This window comes from Macaca mulatta, chromosome 12 (genome assembly GCF_049350105.2).
Source record: "Macaca mulatta isolate MMU2019108-1 chromosome 12, T2T-MMU8v2.0, whole genome shotgun sequence".
Lineage (NCBI taxonomy): Eukaryota > Metazoa > Chordata > Mammalia > Primates > Cercopithecidae > Macaca > Macaca mulatta.
The window spans coordinates 108,491,018-108,507,464 of record NC_133417.1 but is presented as its reverse complement, the minus strand read 5'-3'; the positions used below and the strand labels follow the sequence as shown (position 1 = coordinate 108,507,464).

At 40.8% G+C, this 16,447-nt stretch overlaps 1 protein-coding gene across 12 annotated transcripts in view; it reads right to left on the bottom strand.

The window, feature by feature from the left end:
• Nucleotides 1-16,447, bottom strand: part of CYP20A1 (cytochrome P450 family 20 subfamily A member 1) — a 57,791-nt gene that overhangs the window by 14,710 nt on the left and 26,634 nt on the right. For 9 of the 12 annotated variants that reach the window (XR_013402124.1, XR_001438717.3, XM_077957391.1 and 6 more), the window contains 4 exons: nt 16,161-16,328; nt 10,086-10,164; nt 4,279-4,394; nt 2,134-2,188 (listed from right to left, as the gene is read on the bottom strand). Coding sequence is in view for 10 of the 12 variants with exons in the window: in XM_077957391.1 (XP_077813517.1) it covers nt 2,134-2,188; nt 4,279-4,394; nt 10,086-10,164; nt 16,161-16,328 (418 nt within the window). In the remaining 2 variants the exon portion in view is untranslated. Of the gene's footprint in view, nt 1-2,133; nt 2,189-4,278; nt 4,395-10,085; nt 10,165-13,973; nt 14,132-16,160; nt 16,329-16,447 lie in introns of those variants that run through there. The other 3 variants (XM_077957394.1, XM_077957395.1, XM_077957396.1) reach the window with 3 other exon arrangements.

Genomic DNA, 16,447 nt, shown 5'->3' with positions numbered 1-16,447 from the left:
ACCAGCTTGGCCAACATGGTCTCTACTTAAAATATGAAAATTAGCCAAGCATAGTTGTGGGCGCCTGTAATCCCACCTACTCAGGGGGCTAAGGCAGGAGAATCTATTGAATCGAGGAGGTGGAGGTTGCAGTGACCTGAGATAGCGCAATTGCACTCCAGCCTGGGTGACAAGAGTGAAACTCCGTCTCAAAAAAAAAAAAAAGAAAAAGGTTGAATACATTATTTTTGACATATGCTTACCTAAATTCAATTTAATCATCTATAGTATCTGGACATTTCTGTATGCCAAAGAAGAAAACTTTATGGGAAGTTTATATTTGTATCATTTTAAAGAAAGTTTCCTTAAACATTAAGGGATATAAATGAAATCCTTCAAGTGAACATAAATTTTCTAAAATTTAAATTCATGTCCTAATACTTCCTTTTGTTTTTTGGGTTTTTTTTTTTTTTTTTTTTTTGAGACAGAGCGTAGCTCTGTCACCCAGGCTGGAGTGCAGTGGTGTGATCTCAGCTCATTGCAACCTCTGCCTCCAGGGTTCAAGTGATTCTCTTGCCTCAGCCTCCTGAGTAGCTGAGATTACAGGCACATGCCACCATACCCGGCTACTTTTTGTATTTTTAGTAGAGATGGGGTTTCAACATGTTGGTCAGGCTGGTCTCGAACTCCTGATCTTGTGATCCGCCCACCTCAGCCTCTCAAAGTTCTGGGATTACAGGCATGAGTCACCATGCCTGGCCTCCTTTTGTTTTTTGACAGGGTCTCACTCTGTCACCCAGGCTGCAGTCCAGTGGTGTGATCACGGCTCACTGCAACCTCAACCTCCTGGGCTTAAGTGATCCTCCCACCTTAGCCTTCCTTACATAACTGGGATTACAGGTGTGTGCCACCAGGCCTGGCTAATTTTTGAATTTTTTATAGAGATAGGGTTCCGCTGTGTTGCCCAGGCTGGTCCCAAATTTCTGGGCTCCAGTGATTCATCCACCTCGGCCTCCCAGAGTGCTGGCATTATGGCTGTGAGCCACCTTGCCTGGCCCCCTAATACTTTCTTTAAGTATTTTTATCTTAGTATATTTTTATGCCTACAGAAGTATTTTTATAAATATTGTATAAATAAATGGTACTCTACCAATCTAAAAACCAAGTGAGGAAACTTAGAAACATATCAAATATTTTACAATTTTACATAGAAATCACCTTCAATTCCAATGAGAGGAGTTCTTTTAAATCGTGATTTCTGTGGCCTATATACTCTTGTTGGTAGACCTTAATAATAGCAGACTAGCTTGGAGTCAAAGTGGAAAGCAGCAGCAGGAAATGAAAAGCTCACTGTTCTGGTTGGAAAGGTGTCAACAGCAGTTTTCATTTTAAAGGCACTAACTAGAATTCACAATCCATAAAATGTGTCAAGAAATTTATGGCAATTTTCAGAGGTGACTTCAAGCACTTGGGGTTAAGAAAAAAAGCACCTATGTGAGTCAGCCCTTTAAAACAAGACTGAAAAAGAGGGAAAAATTTTAAAGAAGTCCTCTAAACAGTGTTTTATTTTTGTTTTGAGACAGTCTTGCTCTGTTGCCCAGGCTGGAATGCAATAGTGCGGTCATCACTCACTGCAGCTTCAACCTCTTGGGCTCAAGTGATCATCCTGCCTCAGCTTCCCGAGTGGCTGGAACCACAGGCATGTGCCACCACACCCAGCTAACGGTTATTTTTAGCAGAGACGAGGTCTCACTATGTTGCCCAGACTAGTCTCGAACTCCTGGGCTGAAGTGATCCTCTTATCCTGGCCTCCCAAAGTGTTGGGATTACAGGTGTGAGTTGCCATGCCTGGCCTTGTTTGTTTTTTTTGAGACAGGGTCTCACTCTGTTGTTCAGGCTGGAGTGTACAATCAGTTCACTGTCGCCTCCATCCTCATGATTCAGCCTCTTGAGTAGCAGGCATGGGCCATCATGCTCAGTTAACTTATTTTTTTTGTAGAGAGAGGGTCTCTCTTTTCTGGGCTGGCCTCCAACTCCTGGCCTAAAGCAATCTTTCACCTCAGCCTCCCAAAGTGTTGGGATTACAGGTGTGAGCCACTGTGCTCAGCCTGTATTTTAGTAATTCATCTGAAAAAGAAATCAATTTATACTTACATTTTGCAGTTATTATGCAACTGGCCAGAGAAAATATCATACTGTCTTCTAGGATCTAGGAAACAAAGCTAAGTTTAGAAAGTGTGAAAAATGTAAGGTAGCCTATATTAGGCCCTGCTAAAATAATCTACAGTATAAAATTAGTGTCAATGAAAAAAAAAAGTATATTATGTCATTATGATGTTTTCATTAAAACAAAAAACCAAAATCTGTATAATGTGAATACCAACCTAATTACCACATTGCTTTTTAAAAACATTTTTAAAATTGATATACTATAGTTGTATGTATTTTCAGAGTACAAGTGATATTTTGGTACATGTATACAACATGTAATGATCAAATCAGGGTATTTGTTGTGAATATTACTGGTTCATGATATACTTTGGTAAATAAACTCAGTCCTATTTTTCTGGCTTAGCCTAGTAAACAGCAATGAAGCCTCAGAAATAGGACAGATCTCATCACTGTCCTGGAAGCCTACAGCATAAAATTAGTGTCAATGAAAAAAAAGTGTATTATTTCATTATGATGTTTTCATTAAAACAAAAAACCAAAATCTGTATAATGTGAATACCAACCTAAATACCACATTGCTTTTTAAACATATTTTTAAAATTGATATACTATAGTTGTATGTATTTTCAGAGTACAAGTGATATTTCGGTACACGTATACAACATGTAATGATCAAATCAGGGTATTTGTTGTGAATATTACTGGTTCATGATATACTTTGGTAAATAAACTCAGTCCTATTTTTCTGGCTTAGCCTAGTAAACAGCAATGAAGCCTCAGAAATAGGACAGAAGATCTCATCACTGTTCTGGAAGCCTACAGCATAAAATTAGTGTCAATGAAAAAAAGTATATTATTTCATTATGATGTTTTCATTAAAACAAAAAACCAAAATCTGTATAATGTGAATACAACCTAAATACCACATTGCTTTTTAAAAATATTTTAAAAATTGATATACTACAGTTGTATTTTCAGAGTACAAGTGATATTTCGGTACACATATACAACATCTAATGATCAAATCAGGGTATTTGTTGTGAATATTACTAGTTCATGATATACTGTGGTAAATAAACTCAGTCCTATTTTTCTGGCTTAGCCTAGTAAACAGCAATGAAGCCTCAGAAATAGGACAGAAGATCTCATCACTGTCCTAGAAGCCGAATTCAGTTTCTGCACCAACATATACCAGACTACTTCTGGCTACAAGGACTTGCATGTGTAGAGTGGGGCAGAAGATTCCTACAATGAAGAGGTGTGGCAATAACAACTAACCTCATTGGCCTGACAATACCACAAATGCAGTGGTATGCTGGCAGTATTGTGAACAAGCCACACTGCCACACCTGGTCAAGCAGGCAAAGTGATTTGGTCTAATACACCTAACACAAGTCCTTCTCCTCTTTTGTAATTCAAGAATTTTGGCTCAATTTAATAATATTAAATACTATACAGCTGCCTCAAAGAGCTAAATAATAGAGGCCAAGTACTTGTACTACCAATTATGTACAATAAAAGATGTACGACGCGGCTGGGCACAGTGGCTCATGCCTGTAATCCCAGCACTTTGGGAGGCCAAGGCGGGCGGATCACGATGTGAAAGAGATAGAGACCATCCTGGCCAACAAGGTGAAATCCCATCTCTACTACAAATATAAAAAAATTATCTGGGCGTGGTGGTGTGTGTCTGTAGTCCCAGCTACTTGGGAAGCTGAGGCAGGAGAATCCCTTGAACCCGGGAGGTAGAAGTTGCAGTGAGCAGAGATCATGCCACTACACTCCAGCCTGGCGACATAGCAAGACTCCATCTCAAAACAACAACAACAACAACAACAAAAAACCCTAAAAAACATGTATGATGCTTCTCTTAAGCCACTGAACTCTAGGAAGGTATCTGGATTAAAGCGCATGAAAAGCACACTGTATATATGTGTGATTATTATCATTATTTTTTATAGATGGCGTCTTGCTATATTGCCCAAGTTGGCCTCGATCTCTTGGGTTCAAGTGATCCTCCCACCTCAGCCTCTCGAGTAGCTGGGACTACAATCATGAGACATTGTGCCTTGCTCTGGCTTTTTTTTTTTTTTTTTTTACCTGAAAAACATTTAACAATTATATCACCTGTTGGTCATTAAGGTTTCCTTGTACTAAGGAGTCGATGAAAATATGTTGACTGAAGTTCCTTCCTTTTCGTTCTTTTATGATGTTCCTTAAAACAGACTCCAGTTGCACGAGGGCTTAGAGAAAAAAACAAAATAATTTTAGAATACAAGCATTAGTGGAGACTGAACTTTAAAAAAATAATTCTGTGCAACGTTACTACATGAGAAGAAAAACTTCAAAGTTAGAAACCAACAACAAAGAAAGCTAATTTATGTTTAAACTCATCTATTTTCCTCCTTCTTTTTGCCAAATTTAACATACATACAAAAATGTACGGCCGGGCGCGGTGGCTCAAGCCTGTAATCCCAGCACTTTGGGAGGCCGAGGCGGGCGGATCACAAGGTCAGGAGATCGAGACCACGGTGAAACCCCGTCTCTACTAAAAATACAAAAAATTAGCCGGGCGCGGTTGTGGGCGCCTGTAGTCCCAGCTACTCGGGAGGCTGAGGCAGGAGAATGGCGTGAACCCGGGAGGCGGAGCTTGCAGTGAGCCGAGATCGCGCCACTGCACTCCAGCCTGGGCGACAGAGCGAGACTCCGTCTCAAAAACAAACAAACAAACAAACAAACAAACAAAAAAATGTACACAAAGCATGTAAGTACAGTTTAAGGAATAATTATAAATCACCACCAACCACCCAGGTCAAGAAGTAGAGCAAGGCCAGCACTTGACTTTTTCTTTTATTTTTGAGACAGAGTCTTGCTCTGTTGCCCAAGCTGCAGTGTAGTGGTGTAATCTGGGCTTACTGCAGCCTTGACTTCCCAGGCTCAGGTGATTCTCCCAACTCAGCCTCCTAAGTAGCTGGGACTACAGGCATGTTACCACGCCCAGCTAATTTTTGTATTTTTGTCAGAGACGGGGTTTCACCATGTTGGCCAGGCCAGTCTCAAACTCCTGGGCTCAAGCAATCTATCCGCCTCAGCCTGAAAGTGCTGAGATTATAGGCATGAGCCACCGCACCCGGCCTAATACCAGCACTTTAGAGGCCTCCAAACACATAAGCCTTTCTTCCCTGATATCATCCACCTTCCTTCTAAATTCTGTCTTAACTCCATTCCTTCTCCCAAATCAGGAATCACTTATTTATGGCTAGAAGCAGATGAAAGATAATCAGAAAAGTAAATTTCTAAAAACCTAAAAGAGGCTGGGCACTGTGGCTCATGCCTATAATCCCAGCACTTTGGGAGGCCGAGGCACGTGAACCACAAGGTCAGGAGTTCAAGACCAGCCTGGCCAAGATGGCAAAACCCCATCTCTACTAAAAATACAAAAATTAGCTGGGCTCAGTGGCAGGCGCCTGTAATCTCAGCTACTTGGGAGGCTGAGGCAGGAGAATTGCTTGAACCTGGGCAGCAGAAGTCGCAGTGAGCCAAGATCATGCCACTTCACTCCAGCCTGGGCAAGAGAATAAATAAATATTTTATATATCTCTAAATAAATAAATATATAAAATAAAAAACCTAAAAGATATCAATAACTGATATCCAATGGCCCATAAAATTATACACAAATACGTTTCAGTCTTCACCTTACTTGACCTATCATATCACTGATGATGTTGATAACGTACTCTCCAAGAAACACTTTTTCATTTTTTTTTTTTTGAGACAGAGTGTCTGCTGGAGTGCACGGGCGCAATCTCAGCTTACTGCAACCTCCGCCTCCCAGATTCAAACTATTCTCCTGCCTCAGCCTCCTGAGTAACTGGGACTACAGGCGTGTGCCACCACGCCCGGCTAATTTTTTGTATTTTTAGTAGAGACGGGGTTTCACTGTGTTAGCCAGGGTGGTCTCCATCTCCTGACCTCGTGATCTGCCCGCCTTGGCCTCCCAAAGTGCTGGGATTACAGGCATGAGTCACCGCGCCCGGCCAAGAAACATTTTTTCATGTGGTTCCCAGGACTCTATATCCCCTAGACTCCACACTTCCTCCCACTTTACGGCCTACTCATTCTGTCTCCTTTTTTGATTCCTTTTTAATCTCTTGAACTTCTCAGCAATGAAATGTTCAAGGACAGAGCTCAGTTTTGGGACCTCTTTCCTTTTTCTATCTATATTCACTACCTGATGATCTCTAATCTCAAGGTTTTCGATGCAATATATGTACCACACACTTCCAAATCTGTATTTCTAGTCAGGACTTCTCTTCAGCTCCAGATTCATATTTCGAATTCCAATAACAAACTCAACCTCTGCACTTGGATGTCTGAAGCATACCAAACACTGAACTCTTGAGCTTTCCCCCAAATCCTGGATCTTCCCACAGTCTTCCCCATCTTATTTCCTGACAACCTCCTTTTGCAATTAGGCCAAAAACCTTGGTGTCTCTCTCTCTCTTATACCCTAATTTTAATCTGTCAGCCAATGTTGGTAGGTCTACCTTCAAAGTACCAAATTATTTTCTTACTCCTTTTTTTTTCCTTGTTCTCTATTTTCTGTTGCCTGCCACTTGGTCCAAGCCACATTATCTCTCAAGCCTGGTTTATTGCTGTAGCCCTCTAACTAGTTTCCCTGCTTTTGCTCTGGGCCCATACAGTCTATCATACCAGTCAAAGTGATCCTTTTATAACATAACTCAGATTGTAACTCTGCTCAAAACCTGTCAGTGTCTTCCTACCTCATAGTAACAACCTTGTCACACAATGGTCTGTAAGCCATACAAAACTCATTCCTGTCTCCAGTCTTTCTGACTTCATCTTCTGCTCCTCTTCTCACTCACTTCACTCCAGCCATACTGGCCTTCCTGTTGTACTTCAAATATAGCAGGAAGAGTCCTACTTCAAGGACTCTGTAATTACTTTTCCTCTACATGGAATATTCTTCCTTTGAACATCTGGATATCCACATGTTCTGCATGACTGGTTTCATCTCTTGCAAGTGTTACCCCAAAAGCCACCTCATCTTGAGGCCTTTCCTAATAATTACTTAAAATTGCAATCTTCCAACCCCCCGCACTCCCTATCCTCTTCTGGTTTTATTTTCCTCTACAGCATTTTTCACCTTTTAATGTACTATTCAGTTTACTTATTTAGATTACTGTCTGTCTCTTCCCACTAGAAAGTGGTGCCACAAGGGCAAGAAATTTTGTTTAGGTTCCTCAGCACCTAAAACATGCCAGAATATCATAAATCTACATTAAATATTTATAGAATTGAATCAATATAATACACATTAGTGATTAAAATGATAAATTATTCCCAGGCACAGTGGCTCACGCCGGTAATCCCAACGCGTTGGGAAGCCGAGGTAGGAGGATCACTTGAGGTCAGGAGTTTGAGACCAGCCTGAAAAACATGGTGAAACCCTGTCTCTCTTAAAAATACAAAAATTATCCGAGCATGGTGGCAGGCGCCTGTAATCCCAGCTACTTGGGAGGTTGAGGCCTGAGAATTGCTTGAACCTGGGAGATGGAGGTTGATCTCACCCAGCCTGGGCGATAGAGCGAGACTCAGTCTCAAAAAAAAAAAAAAAAGAAGAATTAAAATAAGAAATTATTAACACTATAAAGAAGTTGTTCCCAGACTTTGCTACACATTAGAATCACCTGAGAAGTTTTTTCAAACAGTAAAGCACAAGTCACACCTCATATCAATTAAATCTGAATGTTTACAGGTAGAAGTCATGCTTCGATATTTTTAAAAAGATTTAATGTGTAGCAAAGTTTGGGAACCACTGTTGTACATTCTCGACCCTACAAGTACATTAGAATAATCTGGAGAGCCTTTTCAAAAACACCTGATGCCCACGGCACCCCAATCTCAGATTCTGAATAAACTGGTCTAGGATAAGGTTTTGTGCTTTAAGTTCTCCAACTGATTCTAATGTGCAAAGCAGGTTGGGAATTAAACAAAGGAAGCTCTGATCCAGTCATGGGATCCCATTTTTATAAATACTAGAACATAATCATTTCCAATAAAAGCTCAAATTTGATCTATGCCCATGTTGTAGCCCAAGGAACACATCATGCCAGACAGTTTACTTTTATTTAGAATCAAAGAATATACATTATTTTCATTTCATGTGTTAATTTAACCAATATTTCTGAAATACATTTTTTATCAAAGGGAATTAATCCAAATACATTGATCAAGAGAATCATAATGGTCATAAAAACTGGATAGCAGGAAATGTGTCAATTAAACTGGTGTTTTTTTTCTTTTTTACTTCTGTTAGACCAAGAAAATCACCAAAACAGTAAGCTAATGAGGACAGGGATTTTTGTCTCCTGTGTCTCGCACCACTGCACTCCAGACTGGGTGACAGAGTGAGACTCTGTCTCAAAAAAAAAAAACAAAAAAAAACAAAAAAACCCAACATTAATTTTAAAAAAAGTATTAAAGCTTTATAATTATTCAACCACTGAGAGAATACAAAACAAAAAAAAAAAGGGAGAATAATTAATTTGGGGGCACTATATTACATTAAAATTGCTATTTTTCTGTGTAAATTGTATAAAATTGAAATTGAAATCAATGCCAAACAACACTGAAAATATTTTTATTCAATGTTATAATAGCAAGAATTTTTTAGGTTGCTAAACTTTTTTTTTTTTTTTTTTGAGATAGAGTCTCACTCTCTCACCAAGGTTGGGAGTACAGTGGCATGATCTAGCTCACTGCAACTTCTGCCTCCAGGGTTCAAGTGATTCTCATTCCTCAGCCTCTTGAGTAGCTGGGATTACAGGTGTGTGCTGCTTCACCCGGCTAATATTTTTTTAGTAGAGGCAGGGTTTCACTATGTGGCCAGATTGGTCTCGAACTCCTGGCCTCAAGTGATCTGCCTACCTCAGCCTCCCAAAGTGCTAGGACTGCAGGTGTGAGCTACCGCACGGGGCCTATGTTGCTAATTTTTAAAAATTTTTTGAGATGGGGGTCTCTCACTACATTGCCCAGGCTGGTCTCAAAATCCTGAGCTGAAGTGATCCTCAAATCTCAGCCTCCCAAGTAGCTGGGACCACAGGCATGTGCTACCATGGCCGCCGTTTTTAATAAGTATCTGTAATATTTAATCATGTTGACATTTCCCTACTAATTCCTATAATGTTGAACCTTTAGTTTGTTCCTGGTTTTCTACTTGCAGAAACAGTACTGCAAAAATACCTTCATGAATATTCTCTTCTTTCATATAATTTCATCCATTATTTATGGTTCTTAGTATGCATTATTAAACTGCTTTCTTAAGATTGTAGCCTTATACTTTCCTTTAATCCCGTAGAGTATACCAGTTCTACAGCACTCTCATTCTGCAGTCAGTGCTAGAGTTTCTTTTACTAACTTATTTTTCCTCGCTTCTGTTAAAGAAAACTTTCATTGTAGAAAATGTAGGAAAAAAGCATAAAGAAAGAAAATATAGGCCGGGCACAGTGGCTCATGCCTGTAATCCCAGTACTTTGGGAGGCCACGGCAGGCCCATCACGAGGTCAGGAGATTGAGACCATCCTGGCCAACAGGGTGAAACCCTGTCTCTAATAAAAATACAAAAATTAGCTGGGCGTGGTGGCACGCACCTGTAGTCCCAGCTACTCAGGAGGCTGAGGCAGGAGAATCACTTGAACCTGGGAGTCGGAGGTTGCTGTGAGCTAAGATAGCACCACTGCACTCCAGCCTGGCAACAGAGCGAGACACTGACTCAAAAAAAAAAAAAAAAAAAAGGAAAGAAAGAAAATATAAATGACCTTTAATCTCACTATTCAGAAATAACTTTATTAAAACTGGGGCACCTTTATTTTTTGTCCTCACTAAAAATTAAGAGTGACCAAACTTACCATCTTCGTATTGTTTTTTCCGAGTTGTATTTTTATCAAGTGACCCATCTAGAAAGCCTTTTCCGATCTCAGACCAAACCTGAAAATAGGTAAGTATACATATCTATTATCCAATAGGTAGAATTGTAAAAATTATAATATAGAGCAATGTAACCTAATAACTTAGGAACTCTTTTTTTTTTTTTTTGAGTCGTGTTCTGGCTCTGTCACCCAGGCTAGAGTGCTGGATTGCAATGGCATGATCATAGCTCACTGCAACCTCCACTTCCGAGGCTCAAGCCATCCTCCCACCTCAGCCTCCCAAGTAGCTGGGACTACAGGTGTGTGCCACCAATGCCAGCTAATTTTTCTATTTTTTGTAGAGACGGGTTTCACCATGTTTCCCAGGCTGGTCTTGAACTCCTGAGCTCAAGTGATCTTCTTGTCTCAGTATCCCAAAGTGTTGGGATTACAGGTGTGAGCCACCTACCCAGCAGGAACTCTTCTCACCAACAAATCTGATAATTAAGCTCTCCTTCTCAACTGGCTGCACAATCCTTTACTCCACAGTCTCAGAGGAGAGGGTACAAATATATTCTAATGACTTCAGTCAAGACACTTTCAAACTAATAAGAAGTGGAAAGTGAAAAATTCCTTTCCTCTAAAAGGAGTAGGGAGAAGAAAAAGGACACAGCAGTTGAGTCAATCCTCATTTTTTTTCCCCCACGAGACAGAGTCTCGCTGTGTTGCCTAGGCTGGAGTGCAGTGGCGTGATCTCGGCTCACTGCAACTTCCACCTCCCTGGTTCAAGCAATTCTCCCAGCCTCAGCCTCCTGAGTAGCTGGGATTACAGGTGCCTGCCACCACATCCAGCTAATTTTTGTATTTTTTAGTAGAGATGGGGTTTCCAGACTGGTATTGAACTCCTGACCTCAGGTGAGCGCCTGCCTCAGCCTCCCAAAGTGCTGGGATTACATGTGTGAGCCACTATGCCTGGCCCTCATTTTTGTATTATACTGGCATAAGTGTAAAAATAAAATTCACAGGTAATTACAAATTTCTGTTTCACCTGTAATACTGATAAACACTGGCTGAGGTAAAGAAAAAGGTTAAAACTTAGTCTGAGATTTGGATATGATAAGCAGTAGAATAGGCTTCCAAATATTCACAATTGGGTCATTAGCCCCTGAAAAAACTTTGATTTTAATTCAAAAGTTCTAAAAGAAATTAGGGAAAGAACACAACACTTATTCATCAATGGCTAAATACTATTATTTGAAAAATAATAGATTTTAAAAAGCCCTCAATTCTTACCTTAAATGAAAACATTTCAGATTACTTAAATGTAAAAAAATCAAACTTAAAACTACTGTAAAAATGAATAGTAGGCCAAGTGGAGTGGCTCACACCCATAATCCCAGCACTTTGCAGGCCAAGGCAGGCAGACTGCTTGGGCTAAGGAGTTCAAGAACATGGTAAAACCCTGTCTCTATGAAAAATATAAAAAATTAGCCAGGCGTGATGGTGAGCATCTGTGGTCCCAGCTACCCAGGAGGGTGAGGTGGAAGGATAGCTTGAGTCTGGGAGGTAGACGCTGCAGTGGGCCGAGACTGCGGCACTGCAGCCTAAAAAAAAAAAAAAAAAAAAAAAAAAAAAGAATAAAAATGTAAATATTTATATAAGACGCTTAAAGCTCAAAAGCAGTTTCTAAGCATGACAGAACACAAGGCACAAATTCACAATGAAAGAGTTAAATTGATTTAGCTACATAAAAACATTAGCATTTGTGATACTGAAAAAGTATCACAAAACTTTTATTTACTATAAATAAATGTAAAAGTAAATGAAAACTGAGATTAAAAATAAATAGCTGTTCTAGATTAGTAAGAAAATGAAACACATCAATAGAAATCTAGGCAAAAGAGCCAGGTGGGCCTAAAATCCCAGCTATTTGGGAGGCTGAGGTCAGAGGATCCCTTGAGCCCAAAAGTTTGAGACCAGTCTGGGCAACATGGTGATACTGTGTCACAAAAAAGTAAATAAAATAATGAAGAAATATAGGTGGAGGACATTTAAAAAAATCTCACAAAAGGAACCCAAGAGTTTAACAAAAGTATAAAAATATGATTTTGGGTTTTTTGTTTTTAAGACAGGGTCTGGCTCTATCTCCAAGGCTGGAGTGCCTAGGCACAATCATGGCTCACTGCAACCTCCACCTCCTGGGCTCAAGCAATCCTCTGGCCTCAGTCTTACAAGTAGTTGGGACTACAAGAATGTACTACCACACCCAGCAAATTTTTGTGTGTGTGTTTTTTTTTTTGGCAAAGATGGGGTTTTGTCATGTTGCCCAGGCTGGTCTCAAACTCCTGGGCTCAAGTAATCCTCCTGCTCTGGTTTCCCAAAGTGCGAGGGTTATAGGGGTGAACCGCTGCACCCAGGCAAAAAGATGTTTAACCTTGGCCAGGCACGGTGGCTCACACCTGTAATCCCAGCACTTTGGGAGGCCAAAGCGGGTGGATCACGAGGTCAGGAGATCGAGACCATCCTGGCTAACATGGTTAAACTCCGTCTCTGCTAAAAATACAAAAAAAATTAGCCAGGTGTGGTGGCGGGCATCTGTAGTTCCAGCTACTCGGGAGGCTGAGGCAGGAGAATGGTGTGAACTTGGGAGGTGGAGCTTGCAGTGAGCCGAGATTGCACTCTAGTCTGGGCCACACAGCGAGACTCTGTCTCAAAAAAAAAAAAAAAAAAGATGTTTAACCTCACGAGTAATAAAATAATTACACAGGCCGGGCGTGGAGGCTCACGCCTGTAATCCCAGCACTTTGGGAGGCTGAGGCAGGCAGATCACCTGAGGTCAGGAGTTCGAGACCAGCCTGGCCAAGATGGTGAAACCCCGTTCTCTACTAAAATATATAAAAATTACCCGGGCATGGTGACAGGCACCTGTAATCCCAGCTACTCGGGAGGCTGAGGCAGGAGAATCACTTGAACCCAGGAGCTGGAGGTTGCAGTGAGCCGAGATTGTGCCATTGCACTCCAGTCTGAGTGACAAGAGCAAGACTTCATCTTAAAAAAAAAAAAAAAAAGAATTATACATTTCAGGCTGGGCGCAGTGGCTCACGCCTGTAATCCCAGCACTTTGGAAGGCCGAGGCAGGTGGATCACTTAAGGTCAGGAGTTCGAGACCAGCTGGCCAACATGGTGAAACGCCATCTCTACTAAAGGTACAAAAATTAGCCGGGCATCGTGGTGGGCACCAGTAATCCCAGCTACTGGGGAGGCTGAAGCAGGAGAATCGCTTTAACCCAGGAGGTGGAAGTTGCAGTGAGCCAAGATTGCACCATTGCATTCCAGCCTGGACAGTAAGAGCAAAACTCCGTCTCAAAAAAAAAAAAAAAAAAAAAAAGAACTATATATTTCAATCATAAAATGTCATTTTTGGCTTATTGGATAGGCAAAAATTTTGCTTTTTGAGACAGGGTCTCACTGTATCATCCAGGCTGCAGTGCAGTGGTGTGATCCTCCCGGGCTCAAGTGATCTTCCCACCTCAGTCTCCTGAGTAGCTGGGACTACAGGTGCGCATGCCACCACACTCCACTAATTAAAAAAAAAAAAATTTGGAGACAGGGGTCTCACTGTGTTGCCCAGGCTGGTCTTGAACTTCTAGGCTCAAGTAATCCTCTTGCTTTGGCTTCCCAAAGTGCTGGGACTACAGGCACAAGCCACCGCACCTGGCCTAGAAAGGCAAATATTTAAGGACCAACAATTCTAAATGTTGTCAAAAGTACAGAGTAAGAGCACATTAATACTGGTGGAAAAATACTTGGGACAATATTTGCAGGGGACAGTTAGGACATACAATATACAACTGAAGGAAGGATGTATGTTTTTTCACATTTTAACACCTGTGAAATCAGTATGCATCTTACAACTGATGACATCTCCCAATTGTTTTCATCCAAGTAGCAGTCATGATGCAGTCGTCATTGGCTCTGAATTCACAAATTGGTTATTATTCCTGGTGGCATGAGTGGACAATGGCAATCCCTTGGTATTTCAGACACTAAAAGATCATTTCAGGGGTGGGCAGGAGGATAAGAAATCACTTAATGGGTACAATGTGCATTATTTGGGTGATGGATACACTAAAAGCCCTGATTTTAACACTACACAATCTATGCACGTAATAAAATTATATATATAAAACTCATAAATTTACACAAATAAAAAAAATCTTTGAAAGCCCACTCTGGTGGCAAGGCTGTGGACATATGAAAACAAAAAAGAAAAAAAATCATTTGAGGAAGAATAAGTCCTGTTTATAGTCTGAAAAGTTTCCTTTGACAGCTTTTATTAAGAAAACATCAAATTCTTGCCAAAAATACATATTTTGAATCTACTCATGACATATCAGACAAACTCAAATTGAGGGATAGTCTACAAAATAACTGTCCTGTACTATCCAAAAATGTAAAGGTCTAGAAATGAAGAAAAGCTGAGGAACTGTTCCAGATTAAAGAGGTCTGATATCTAAAAGTACTGAGTGATCATGAATTGGGTCCTAGAATTGGAGGGGAGGAGGCTGAGAATCTACAAGATTATTATTGATACAACCAAAGAAACTTGATAACTATGTTGTCACTACATAAGAGAATATCCTTGCTCGTAGTAAACATCAACTGCAATATTTAGAGGAAAACAGGCAAAATGTTCAATTTACTCTCAAATGGTTTCAGGAAAGTGGGAGGAATGGATAGACAGATGGATAGATAGATATACATAGAAGATGAATGACAAAAGCATGTGCGGCAAAATGTAAACAACTGCTGAACCTGGGTAAAGGATATATGGGAGGGAGGGAGTTCCTTGTATTAACTGTAACTTTTCTGGAAGTTTGAAATTATTTCTATTTTGAGGTTATAAGAAAATAAAGGAAAGAAAAAAAACACCAGCATAAAAATATGCAGGATAGATACCAGCAACTAGAAGAAAATCCTGGAAAGAGTGGTGAGATCACTCTTTTTTTTTTTTTTTTTTTTCCTTTTTTGAGATGGACTCTTGCTTTGTCGCCCAGGTTGGAGTACAGTGGTGCAATCTCAGCTCACTGCAACCTCCACCTCCCGGGTTCAGGTGGTTCTCTGCCTCAGCCTCCCGAATAGCTGGGATTACAGGCTCCTGCCACCATGCCCAGCAAATTTTTGTATTTTTTAGTAGAGATGGGGTTTCACCATCTTGGCCAGGCTGGTCTTGAACTGCTGACCTTGTGATTCACCTGCCTCGGCCTCCCAAAGTGCTGGGATTACAGGCATGAGCCACCATGCCTGGCCGAGATCTTTCTTTTTTTTTTTTGAGACAAGAGTCTCAATCCATCACCCAGGGCTGAAGTGCAGTGGCGCGGTCTTGGCTCACTATAATCTCTGCCACCCAGGTTCAGGCAATTCTTGTGCCTCAGCCTCCCAAGTAGCCTGAATTACAGGTGCAAGCCACCATGCCTGGCTAGTTTTTTTTAAATTTTCAGTAGAGATGGGGTTTTGCCACGTTGGCCAGGCTGGTCTCAAACTCTTGACTTCAAGTGATCTGCCTGCCTCGGCCTCCCAAAGTGCTGGGATTACAGGTGTGAGCCACTGTACCCAGCCAAGCCTTGTTCTTGATAGGCAACAATCTGCATTATTAAACTACCCAGTATGATGAAATAATTGCTTAATTTATTATTATCATTTTTTAGAGACAAGGTCTCACTCTTGTCTCCCAAGCTGGAGTGCACTACTGCAATCATAGCTCTCTTTAGCCTTGAACTCCTGGGTTCAAGTAATCCCTCCTGCCTCAGCCTCAGTAGCTGGGACAACAGGCACATGCCACCATGCCTGGCTAATGATGAAATAATAATTTTATTTATTTATTTATTTTATTTGAGACAGAGTCTTACCACCACACCCAGCTGATTTTTGTATTTTTAGTAGGGACAGGTTTTCACCATGTTGGGCAGGCTGGTCTTGAACTCCTGACTTCAGCCTCCCAAGGTGCTGGGATTACAGGTGTGAGCCACGGCGCCCAGCCTGAAAGAATAATTTTAAATTTAGCCCCAGACTTACTGTGCCATGATTCTTCTGGAAGCGAATGACTTCCTGATCATTTTCAAATGTACTACCCATTACCATCTGTGTAACAGACTTCATAGCAAAACCAAGCATATGCTGGCTGAGGGGCACATGCTGGGTCTCTGGGTAGGAGAGCCATTTATCTAATAATTCTTCTGAAAGCTGAAAGAGAACAGAAAAGCACAATGATTACTATTTCTGCGTACTAAATCTCAGAAAATGTTCCTAAGTAGATTCATTTAATAGCAAACACAGTTAAACTCTGTAACCGAAGTGAACAT